The sequence below is a fragment of the Bufo gargarizans genome, chromosome 6, assembly GCF_014858855.1.
Source record: "Bufo gargarizans isolate SCDJY-AF-19 chromosome 6, ASM1485885v1, whole genome shotgun sequence".
NCBI classification, from domain to species: Eukaryota; Metazoa; Chordata; class Amphibia; order Anura; family Bufonidae; genus Bufo; species Bufo gargarizans.
In genome coordinates, this window is record NC_058085.1 from 107,949,453 (window position 1) to 107,962,632 (window position 13,180).

The 13,180-nt window shown below is 44.4% G+C and overlaps 1 protein-coding gene across 1 annotated transcript in view; it reads right to left on the reverse strand.

The window, feature by feature from the left end:
• Positions 1-13,180, reverse strand: part of TUBG1 (tubulin gamma 1) — a 30,616-nt gene that overhangs the window by 3,983 nt on the left and 13,453 nt on the right. Inside the window, exons 9-10 of the mRNA XM_044298046.1 lie at positions 3,001-3,153; positions 1,416-1,577 (exon numbers count right to left, since the gene is read on the reverse strand). Of these exons, the coding sequence (XP_044153981.1) occupies positions 1,416-1,577; positions 3,001-3,153 (315 nt within the window). The remainder of the gene's footprint in view (positions 1-1,415; positions 1,578-3,000; positions 3,154-13,180) is intronic.

The window sequence follows — 13,180 nt, forward strand, 5'->3', positions numbered from 1 at the left end:
ACACGCGTGGCCAATCTCCAATGTCTATGGGAGTGCCGAAAATAGCCGAGCCCTGGCCATAGAAACGAATATCGGCGCTCCCAAAGAAACAAATGTGTGGTGCGCTAACTTTGGGTGCTCGCTCTAGAGATAGGTGCAGGTCCCACCTATCTGATATTGGTGGCATTTCCTAATAGACACACTAAGGCGTTTCTCTAGAACGGAGCACGCAAAGTGAAGGACAGTGTACTGCACATGAGCAGTCGCCCTCCATTCATTTCTATTGGACTGCCAAAAATAGCAGTCAGCACCAATGAAGTGAATGGAGCGGTGGCCGCGCTTGCACGGTGCACTTCCCACTCAGCTCCTGCCATTTTCGGCATTCCCATAGACATGAATGGAGAGCGGCCGCGCTTGGTCCGTTCTAGATATGTGTGAGGGTCCCAGAGGTGTGACTTGCACCTATCAGACATTGGTGGCTTATCCTGGCGATATTTCACCAGCGTGCGAGATAGGCCAACCCTTTTAAGACGTTGGGTCGCTTCCGTGGCTGTAATCTATGTGGTCATCTTGAAATAGCACTGTTCTATGCTGCAAGGTCTCCATTTTACTCATCGGCGAGCTGATGGCTTCTCTCCTAGAGATGCATTCATTAGTAAATATTTTTTAGGTATGTCACGGTGCTAAATAAAGACTGGAGACAATGGCGAGGCCAGCAGCGGAAATACTCAGCGCTGGAGCAGCTGGAATGCGTTACTGGCTTTCTGGAGAGGAATACTGAGGTGTGATTGAGCGAGGCTTACATCTGCATTGCAGCACACAGTCCTGAGACTTTAAAGCTATCTACTGGCATTTGGAAAAATGACATTTCAAGGATGAAAGCAAAAGCAACACCAATTAAATGTGCAGCGGGGTGACAGCGCCACCTAGTGTTCACCAAAAATCATACAACTCATTATGAAACATGAACCTGGGAGCTGCATTATTATCCACGGCAGTAGTCTTCCATCTGTGGGTCTCCAGCTCTTGCAAAACTACAACTCTCAGCATGCCTTTGCAGGTTCGAGTTGACATTAAAACCTGCTGGCAGCTCCCCACAGTTACCGCACATTCCTGGGAAAATACCAGTTCGACTAAATGGTAGCTTGCATTCTGCTACCAAGTTCTCTGGGATAAGTGTAATGAACATGAAATTATTTTGGAAGCATTTTTTCATTTAGGGAAATTTACATTCTCCCTCACCCCTGATAAAAGGGTGCAACTGTGCTGGCTGACAGGTGTGTACTGCCATCTAGTGGCAGAGTGGAGAACAGATGTACAAGTCAGTATTACAGCCAGGGCCTGTCACTATGGGCTATGTCCTAATGCTTATAGGGCTGTCAAGCAGTGAACTTCAACATGGCCACGCTGAAAAAAATATATAATTCTTTACTCACAGATGAGATGTTGGTGTGATTGGCCATCATTAGTCCGCTGACCCGATGTGCAGATGGAAGGTAGGGGGACTTCCTGGAAAGGGCCACTTGAATGCTAGCTGGACCCCATGGGATAAAGTTGGCCAATTTCCGTTCTCTTATTCTCTGCAAACTTTTGTGCACCTACAAAGGAAATATACATATAACACTGGTCCCTCAAGCTACAATATTAAATGGTTCCAGGAGGACCATTGTAAGTTGAGGAAACCCAACAATGTCATCCAAAAGAAGAGAAAATGAAGATTTAAGAAAAATAGGCAGATAACTAATACAGATAAAGCAAGTCCTTATATACAAAAGTCAGGAATAGCTGCTAACTAGCAACTCATACCGCTATTTTACCAGATAAGTGACCTTGATTGGTTGGGTCTGAGTCTGAGACATTGTATGTTGAGTCTGGTTTCAACTTACGATGGGTCAGAAATGACCATTGTATGTTGAAAATATTGTATCCTGAGGCCATTGTATCTTGAGGGAACACTGTACAACATAACACAGGCTGAAAAACATACATTATGAATGAATTCAGACTGACAAATAATAGTGGCCCACACGTGAATATCATACATGTGCTAAGTGTTTATGTATGTACATCCAGCCATCTGTCCATAAATATAATGTGCACATGTACAGTACAAGCACTCTCTATATATAATCTTATGGTCTCTGGACCACAATGTTATTCTGCTCCAGACAATACAATTGTTACCATATAAAGGCGTTGCACAGGGTTCTGACCAGTGAGCTTCTGTGACATCACAAGGGGGTTTCAGTCACGCGAGCTACTGTGACATCACAAGGGGGTTTCAGTCAGGCGAGCTACTGTGACATCACAAGGGGGTTTCAGTCAGGTCTCTGAACCACAATGTTATTCTGCTCCAGACAATACAATTGGTACTATATAAAGTTGTTGCACAGGGTTCTGACCAGTGAGCTTCTGTGACATCACAAGCGGGTTTCAGTCAGATAAGCTACTGTGACATCACCAGAAGCTTTAAGTCTGGCATGCTACTGTGAAATCACAAGTTGGTTTTAGTTAGGTGAGCTACTGTGGATTTCAGTTAGATAAGCTACCATGACATCACATGCGGACTTCAGTTAAATAAGCTACTATGACATTAGGGTCCATTCACACGTCCGTAGAATGGGTCTGCATTCATTCCGCGGAACAGGTGCGGACCCATTCATTCTCAATGGGGACAGAAAGAATGCAGACAGCACACATTGTGTGGTCCGCATCCGCATTTCGGGTCCGCAGCTCCCGAAAAAAATAGAACATGTCCTATTCTTGTCCGCAATAGTGGACAAGAATAGGCATTTCTATAGGGGTTCCGGCCCAGTGTATTGCGGATTCGCAATACACTACGGACGTGTGAATGGACCCTTAGTCTGTTAAGTTCAGGCGTGGACACACTGCAAATTAGCCCTTCTACAATTACCTAGAAAGGCCATTTTGCAAACTTACAAAATCAGATTGTCCATCTGTTCCTGCTCACAACTCCATGTAAACATATACTCATTTACTTACACACAAATGTTTACTCACCTGAGTAGGATCCACCTCTCCCTGAATAATATTCAGGATTGCTATGTAACAGTGATTCGTCTGCCTGTCCCGGCCGGTGGACACCATGACATTCTTGGGTTGCAGTAATCTCCTCATCACATCCAGCACGGTGGTCTTCCGCACACTGGCCACCTGCAGACATAACCCTTGTATAGTAAAGGCTCAGAGCACATAGGCTTCATTGTACTAGTCAGAGCAAAAGGCCAGCAGAGAACAGAAGTGTCACACGCTAGAAACAGGAGAGGACAGACACGAGTTCCTCCTCCTCCCCACTACGTATATGAACTGCCACATGTTGCTCACATACGGGAAACAGGATGAGCCATCCTAACACAGGGATGCCCAACCTGCGGCCCTCCAGCTGTTGTAAAACTACAACTCCCACAATGCCCTGCCGTAGACTGATAACAGTAGGCTGTACAGGCACGCAGGGAGTTGTAGTTTTTCAACATCTGGAGGGCCGCAGGCTTGGCATGCCTACCCCAACATGACGAGATTATCTAGTCCTTAAAGGGCTTCTGTCACCCCACTAAACTCATATATATATTTTTTTTGGGGTACTTATAATCCCTATCCTGCGATATAGCTATACATTATGTTATTAATCATTTTCGTTCTGTAGATAGGTCAAAAAACTTACTTTTATAATATGCTAATTACCTGTCTGCCAGCAAGTAGGGTGTCTACTTGCTGGTAGCAGCCGCAAAAAAACGCCCTCTCCTCCTGTTGATGGACAGGGCCAGCCGCGATCTCCTCCTCCGGCTGGCCCTGTCAGCATTTCAAAAATCGCGTGCCTGTGTTGATTCGGCGCAGGCGCTCTGAGATAAGGAGGCTCGCTTGGTTGGGTCTCCTCAGCACTCCCTCAGTGTGCCTGCGCCGATGACGTCACCGAAAGAGAAGACGTCATCGGCTATGCCGGTCCCAATATCCCCTGCGCTGTCGGAGTATGCTCCTAATTTACGACGAGGAGCAGGCCTCATTATAAATTAAGCGCATCCTCCAGGAGTCTGTGCACCTAGAACAGAAAACTACGGCAGCTGAGAACCATTGTAGAAAACTGGTGTAAATGAAGATAAATTAGTCTCAAGTGTTGGCCGTGCCCCTTTCCCATTTACAAGTGAAAGGGAGTGCACTGCGCACGCACAGCCCCTGCTCCCATTCATTTCTATGGGACAGATGGAAATATCCGAGCCAGTGCTCGGCTATTTTCGGCGGCCCCATAGAAATGAACGGAGGGCGGCTGCGCATGAGCAGTGCGTCCTCCATTAATTTCCCCTCTCTGTTCTCGTTGTAGGTGCGGGTTCCGCTCCTATCAGACAATGGGAGCATATCCTAGCGATATACCCCCATTGTATGTGATTTCAAGAAGCCAATGTTTATCAAGGCATAAAAAAAATAAATCTCAAAAAATATTTCCATTACTCATCATCAGAAAACCAGAACAGGCTAAAAATGCTATAAATTTAAAGGGGATGCCCTGCGATCTTTGATATATATATATATTTTTTAAAGTGGTATTAACCAATTTAAGACCAGATATATTCTCCATTTTTTTTAAGCACATGCATCTTTGAAAGCCATTTATGTGTCACCTGTACAGCTCTGAACCTGGACAACCCCTTTAAATGAGCATTTCCATTTCAGACATTGATGGTATTTCGCTAGGATATGCCATCATTGACGAACAGATTCAGGCACCACTTCTGGGACCCACTACCCACTTCCATCTCCAGAACAGAAATCCCCCCCCAACCCCCAGTTAACTGAGCGCAGATGTGCATGTGCTGCCACCCTCAGTTCATCGCTGTGGGGTGTGGTGTGCTCTCAGTCGCTCAGGGAGCCCTGTTCTGAAGATAGAAGCAGGTCCCAGAGGTGGGAGAGGCACCGGTCTGTGATTGCTTGCATATCCTAGCGATATACTGTGAATGTCTGAGCTGGGAATACAACCCCCTTAAAGGAAATTGGTTGACACATGCTACTATGCAATTCCTTTACTTAAATAGCAATGACACAGGTGACAGATTTCCTTTAACATCTGAGTGAGATGTCTGCCAACTTTCTTCTTAGACCCATTAAAATAGAAATGAAATTATTAGATCTGCAATTTTTATAGAAGGTTTCTTTAACATAACATTTAGGCAGAGCACACAGGAAGATGGAGTAGTAGTACTACAAGGTCAATCTATCAAGAGTGGAAAAATCGATAGTCACACACAGATGTACCCGCTTATAGTCCATTAGGCTCTTAGATCTGCTTCTCCTAGGAATATCCTTGATGAATGCAGGGAGCAAAATATGGGTTTAAATCACTTGTGGATGCAGACACTTATAAAAAGCATGACTGGACAGATTAGGTAAAATGACATGTGGCTCTCCTGACACGGACAACAGATGGATGATGCACACCAATCGTCTACACTCAGTCCTGGCAGCGGATATTGAATTAGCTAGAGGGGTCATGCATAAGCACAGCCCCAAGCGTGTTATAGAAAATGAGCCCTGGTTATCCAGATTATGGAAATTAATCAGCTCCAGTCCTAAGCAACAGCATGGTATTAGGCCTTGTTCACATCTCCATTAAGGAGTTTCGGCTGCCCGATTGTCACAAGTGAGGTGTGGGAGGGAACACCACACCGACAACAGGAGGGAAAGGAAAAGCCACTAGGCCTCAACACTAGGGAAAAGGGGAAGGGTCACCTCCTAAATAACCCTACTTGCCCTGTCTCCTATCCGTATGGGCACACTCCGAAGGTAGGAATGCCCATACACCGTAACCTGAGACCATAAGGAGCCCAATAGATAAAGGCTGAGGATGAGGCGACCCGCTCCTTCTCAGTTGAAAGAACCAGCGTCTCCCTGAGGCCTAGTAGCAACAGACAAGGGGAGGGACAACAAAACACTAAGGAGCAAGACACTTAACTTCTGAAGAGATGGACGAGCACGGACTCCAGAGAGAACACACCAGCTCTTCCAGAACCCAAATTAAGCTATCAACCGCACAGCCAGAAGGGTGAGGTCAGACTATATAGTGGAGGAGTGATGACCACTAAGCCACCCCTGAAACAAGGTGTGGTCAAGAGCTACACCAACTGAAGCAAGTAGTCTCCTGCTGATCGCACAGGCGCAGCCCTCAGTGGGTACTGCGCCTGTGCGAGAGTTCGTTCGGCGTGAGGGAGGGGGAGGAGAGGCTGTGGGCGGCAGTTAGACAGTACAAGGATGGCGGGCTGGGCACTGAAAGAGGGGCGGTACTGGGCTCTCTAAGAAGAACAAAACGCCCCTCTGGGCACCTTCAGGACACATTTACATATCAATCAAAGTCGTTTTTTGCAGTAACTGCTGGACGGATTTCAAGATAAAAGAGCACAGCTTAATCCAGGTAAGCTGTGCTGCATGGCTGCTTTAAAATCGTTTTTTGGCTTAGGGGAGGTGACAGAATCCCTTTAATAATAGCAGTGATTTTATATGGACCAATAAATCTTGGGCCTAACTTCCAAGAAGGTACCTTAACCCCTTAGGGACACAGCCTTTTTACACCTTAGGACCAGGCCATTTTTTGAAAATCTGACCAGTGTCACTTTAAGTGCTGATAACTTTAAAACGCTTTGACTTATCCAGGCCATTCTGAGATTGTTTTTTCGTCACATATTGTACTTCATGACACTGGTAAAATAAAGTTAAAAAAATATTTTTTTTTGCATAAAAAAAAGTCAAATTTACCAAAAATTGGGAAAAATTTGCAAATTTCAAAGTTTCAGTTTCTCTACTTCTGTAATACATAGTAATACCCCCAAAAATTGTGATGACTTAACATTCCCCATATGTCTACTTCATGTTTGAATTATTTTGGGAATGATATTTTATTTTTTGGGGATGTTACAAGGCTTAGAAGTTTAGAAGCAAATCTTGAAATTTTTCAGAAATTTACAAAAACCCAATTTTTAGGGACGAGTTCAGGTCTGAAGTCACTTTGCGAGGCTTACATAATAGAAACCACCCAAAAATGACCCCATTCTATAAACTACACCCCTCAAGGTATTCAAAACTGATTTTACAAACTTTGTTAACCCTTTAGGTGTTGCACAAGAGTTATTGGCAAATGGGGATGAAATTTGAGAATTTCCTTTTATTGCCTAATTTTCCATTTTAACCCATTTTTTCCACTAACAAAGCAAGGGTTAACAGTCAAACAAGACTGTATCTTTATTGCCCTGACTCTGCCGTTTACAGAAACACCCCATATGTGGCCGTAAACTACTGTACGGCCACACAGCGGGGCGTAGAGTGAAAGGTGCGCCGTATGGTTTTTGGAAGCCAGATTTTGCTGGACTGGTTTTTTGACACCATGTCCCATTTGAAGCCCCCCTGATGCCCCCCTAGAGTAGAAACTCCATAAAAGTGACCCCATCTAAGAAACTACACCCCTCAAGGTATTCAAAACTGATTTTACAAACTTTGTTAACCCTTTAGGTGTTGCACAAGATTTAATAGAAAATAGAGATACAATTTCAAAATTTCGCTTTTTTGGCAGATTTTCCATTTTAATATTTTTTTTCCAGTTACAAAGCAAGGGTTAACAGCCAAACAAAACTCATTATTTCTGGCCCTGATTCTGTAGTTTACAGAAACACCTCATATGTGGTTGTAAACTGCTGTACGGGCACACGGCAGGGCGCAGAAGGAAAGGAATGCCATACGGTTTTTGGAAGGCAGATTTTGCTGGACTGGTTTTTTTGACACCATATCCCATTTGAAGCCCCCCTGATGCACCCCTAGAGTAGAAACTCCATAAAAGTGACCCCATCTAAGAAACTACACCCCTCAAGGTATTCAAAACTGATTTTACAAACTTTGTTAACCCTTTAGGTGTTGCACAAGATTTAATAGAAAATAGAGATACAATTTCAAAATTTCACTTTTTTGGCAGATTTTCCATTTTAATATTTTTTTTCCAGTTACAAAGCAAGGGTTAACAGCCAAACAAAACTCATTATTTCTGGCCCTGATTCTGTAGTTTACAGAAACACCTCATATGTGGTTGTAAACTGCTGTACGGGCACACGGCAGGGCGCAGAAGGAAAGGAATGCCATACGGTTTTTGGAAGGCAGATTTTGCTGGACTGGTTTTTTTGACACCATGTCCCATTTGAAGCCCCCCTGATGCACCCCTAGAGTAGAAACTCCAAAAAAGTGACCCCATTTTAGAAACTACGGGATAGGGTGGCAGTTTTGTTGGTACAAGTTTAGGGTACATATGATTTTTGGTTGCTCTATATTACACTTTGTGCGGCAAGGTAACAAGAAATAGCTTTTTTGGCACAGTTTTTTTTTTTTTTTGTTATTTACACCATTCATCTGACAGGTTAGATCATGTGGTAATTTTATAGAGCAGGTTGTCACGGACGCGGTGATACCCAATATGTATACAATTTTTTTTATTTATGTACGTTTTACACAATAATTTCATTTTTAAAACAAAAAAAAGTTTTAGTGTCTCCATAGTCTAAGAGCCATAGTTTTTTAAATTTTTGGGCGATTATCTTAAGTAGGGTCTCATTTTTTGTGGGATGAGATGACGGTTTGATTGGCACTATTTTGGGGTGCATATGACTTTTTGATTGCTTGCTATTACACTTTTTGTGACGGAAGATGACAAAAAATGGCTTTTTTTACACCGTTTTTATTTTTATTTTTTTACGGTGGTCATCTGAGGGGTTAGGTCATGTGATATTTTTATAGAGCCGGTGAATACAGACGCGGCGATACCTAATATGTATACATTTTTTTTATTTATGTAAGTTTTACACAATGATTTCATTTTTGAAACAAAAGAAATCATGTTTTAGTGTTTTCATAGTGTAAGAGCCATAACTTTTTCAGTTTTTGGGCGATTATCTTGGGTAGGGTATGATTTTTGCGGGATGAGATAATGGTTTGATTGTTACAATTTTGGCATAGATGCGACTTTTTTGATCACTTTTATTACCTTTTTTGGGAAGTAAGGTGGGCAAAATTCCAATTTCATCATAGTTTTTAATTTTTTATTTTTATGGCGTTCACCGTTCGGGTAAAGTAACATTACCGTTTTATAGATCAGGTCGTTACGGACGCGGCGATACCAAACATGTGTAGGGAATTTTATTTCTTTCATTTTTAATCAGTGATAAATGTGTTTTTTGATTTTTACTTTATTTTTCACTTTTTTCACTTTTTTTTTGACCCAGACCCACTTGGTTCTTGAAGATCCAGTGGGTCTGATGTCTACATAATACAGTACAGTACAATATATAGTACTATACTGTATTTTACACTTTGTCTGAACAGATCTATGCCTTTCAGCACAGATCTGTTCAGAACCATGGACAGCAGGACGCCTGAGAAGGCGTCCTGTTGTCATGGGAACCTTCCCCGTCTGCTCAGTTATGGTCAGAACTGCGCAGACGGGGAAGGGTAAGGACGGGGCTTGGGGGGGCTGCCTGGGAGCTCTCTCCCTCTCCATTCGGGGGACTGCAAAGGCACAGCAGCCCCCCGATGGGAGAGGGAGGGAGCTCCCTCTTACTGTTAACCTTTTCCATACAGCGGTCCGTACGGACCGCTGTATGGAAAGGGTTAAACGGCTGACATCGCATCACCGATGTCAGCCGTTTATACCAGGGTGCCAGCAATGTGCTGGCACCCTGGTATACCCACTAGACGCCAACGATTACGCAATGGGAGGCGGGCGGGGGATCGCGATCCCGCCTACCGCACCGCCCGCCTCCCGCACCGCCCGCACCGCCCGCAACCCTCCCCCTGCACCTCCCACCGTGCCCAAATAACTCAGGGGTGCAGGGGGAGGAATACTGGACAAAGTTTTGAATCCTAAAGTTTCTGATCCCCGCGGTCAGGGACCGCGGGGATCATAAACTGCAGATATCGCAGCAAACCGCAGGGCTGAATTGACCTGCGGTTTGCCGCGATCGCCGACATGGGGGGGTCACGGGACCCCCCCGCGCATTTAGCCTAGGTGCCTGCTCAATGATTTGAGCAGGCACCGGGTTCCGATCACTGCCAGCCGCACGGCAGTGATCGAAAATGCACAGGGCGTACATGTACGCCCTGTGTCCTTAAGTACCAGGGCACAAGGGCGTACCTGTACGCCCTGTGTCCTTAAGGGGTTAAAGGGCTTCTGTCACTGCACTAAAACAACTTTTTTTTTTTTTTTTGTCTCCTTAAAATTCTTATGCTGCGATTTCTCAATATATAGGGCTATTACTCCGTTTGGTTCAGTAGTTATATAAAAAAAAAAAAAAATGACTTTTATAATATGCAAATTACCCTCTCTAGCAGCAGCATCCTCCATTCATAATGACGCCCCCTCCTCATGTTGATTGACAGGGCCAGCGGACGCGCTCGTTCTCTGACTGGCCCTGTCTGAGTTTTAAATCTTGCGCTGGTCTTCAGTTGGCGCAGGCGCACTCAGTGGAGGACGCTCGCTCGGCCACTCCATCCTCAGTGCGCCTGCGCCGATGACGTCACATGTACACCCGGCGCAGGCGCACTGAGGATGGAGTGGCCGAGCGAGCGTCCTCCACTGAGTGAGCCTGCGCCAACTGAAGACCGGCGCGAGATTTAAAACGCAGACAGGGCCAGTGTGAGATTTATAGGCCATACATGCTGCTCCGGAATTCTGGGAGGGAAGGGATGCAAATGAGCTCTTACCAAGCGCTAATGCCACCAGATGTAAGGCAGCTATCCTATAAGTCAATGTTCTGCTTTTAAAATAAGCCTTGAGACATGACTTGGATATTAAATAAGCCAGCACCCTTATCTGCAGACAGCTGTTTCAGGTTGATTGCCCCTCATCAGTGCAGAGCAGAGAGTACTGGCTTAACTGGGTGAGAGGCCTGTGTCTGGGTCAGGGGGGAACTAACTCTCCTTAGGGAGAGAGCACCTTAATCAGTGTGAGGAGACTTATAGGCCATACATGCTCCTCTGGAATTCGGGGGGGGGGAGGGGATGCCTTAGTTCCTCAGGAGACATGTTAAAAAGATGGGAGTACCACATCACCTAAGAACTTGCCATAATTTATTGTAATCCACACAATCAAAGGCTTTGATGTAGTCAATGAAGCAGAAGTAGATGTTTTTCTGGAACTCTCTTGCTTTCTCCATAATCCAGCGAAGGATGGCAATTTTAATCTCTGGTTCCTTTCCCCTGCCTCTTCAAAAACCAGCTTGTTCTTCCAGTAGTTCTCGGTTCACATATTGCTGAAGCCTAGCTTGCAGAATCTTTAGAATAACCTTGCTAGCATTTGAGATGAGGGCAATTGTTCGGTAGTTTGAACATTCTTTGGCATTGCCCTTCTTTGAGATTGGGATGCAAATTGACCTTTTCCAGTCCTGTGGCCATTGCTGAGTTTTCCAGACTTGCTAACTCTATTACCCACATCATAATTTCTTTCAGCAGCCGAGAGTTTTTTTTTGTTTTTTTTTTTGAAAGAAAGCACATGGGCACCATTTACTAGGTGAAGGACCCTGCGACAAAACTGCTCCAACCCCCACCTCGGATGCATCAACTTCTACAATGAATGGCTGTGACACGTCCGGTTACACCAATGTAGGGGCTGAATCAAAACATTCCTTTACCGCTGAAAAGGCTTGTAATGCCGCAACAGACCAGAGAGATATTAGAACCCTTTCTAGTCAGGTCAGTTAAAGGTTTAACCACAGTCAAATAATTTGAGATTAATTTACGGTAGTAGTTGGTGACCCCCAAAAAACACGTAAGAGCTTTCAGATTTTCGTGTCGATCCCAGTCCAACACAGCACGGACCTTCGCGGGATCTATACGAAAACCTGAAGATGAGAGTAAGTAACTTAGGAATTGCACCTCCTAAACAGCAAATACACACTTCACCATTTTAGCATACAACTTATTCTCTCTTATGATCTGTAACACCTGTCTCACGTGATCCTGATGAGTCTCCATGTCAAGAGAATAAATGAGTATGTCATCCAGATATACAACAACAAACCTGCCCACCAGATGATGAAAGAGGTCATTGAGAAAGTGGTGAAAAACCGCAGGAGCATTGGTTAACCCAAAATGCATGACCAGATTCTCAAAATGACCCTCATGGGTATTAAAAGCAGTCTTCCATTCGTCCCCCTCCTTGATCCTTACCAAATTATATGCCCCCCCCCCCCCCCTCTCAGATCCAATTTAGAGAACACCTTGGCACTGACAATCGGATTAAACAAATCCGGAATCAAAGGAAGGGGGTAAGAATCACAGACGGTAATACGGTTGAGCTCACGGAAGTCCAGACATGGTCTAAGAGTACCATCCCTTTTTTTTTTTGTTAAAGAAAAACCCAGCAGCCACTGGGGATTTGGATGGTCTGATATGTCACTTCGCTAAACTCTCGGTGATATACTCTCGGATGGTCTTTCTTCCGGGTTTCAAAAGATTGTACAACCTGGATTTGGGCAATTTAGCACCAGGAATAAGATTGACGGGACAATCATACTCCCGATGTGAATGTAACTCCTGGCTACCACTCTCAGAAAATACGAAAATTAACGAGGGTACCGTTTTAGTTGTAACCACAGAGAACGATGTATTAAGACAGTTGTCCATGCGAAATTCACTCCAACCAAGAATCTGTCTCGCTTGCCAGTCGATGGTCGGGTTATGTTTGCTTAACCATGGTAAGCCCAAAACCACCGGAGCAGGCAGACCCTCCAAGACAAAACATGAAATGGCTTCCTGATGAAAATCACTCACTCTTAAATGGATGTCATTCACCACCTATGACAAGCATTTCTGGGTAAGAGGTGCAGAATCAATTGCAAAGACAGAAATACTTTTCTCTAATGCACTAGTAGTCAACCCATGAATACGAATGAACTGTCCATCAATCAGGTTAACCCTTGCCCCACTGTCGATAAATACCTTGAATTTCCACAGGTTTGGACTCTAGCGCCACCTCGGCAGACAGGAGAAATCGGTTACTACCAGTAAATGACAAAAAGTACGTTTTCTGGGTCACCACCCACACCACCAATAGTAATTTGGGGATTAAAATTTTTTTTTTTTTCACCTTGACGCTGAATGTATGGATAAATTATCACAAAATTCCCTTCTCTCCACAACAAAAACAGATTCCCTTCATATGACC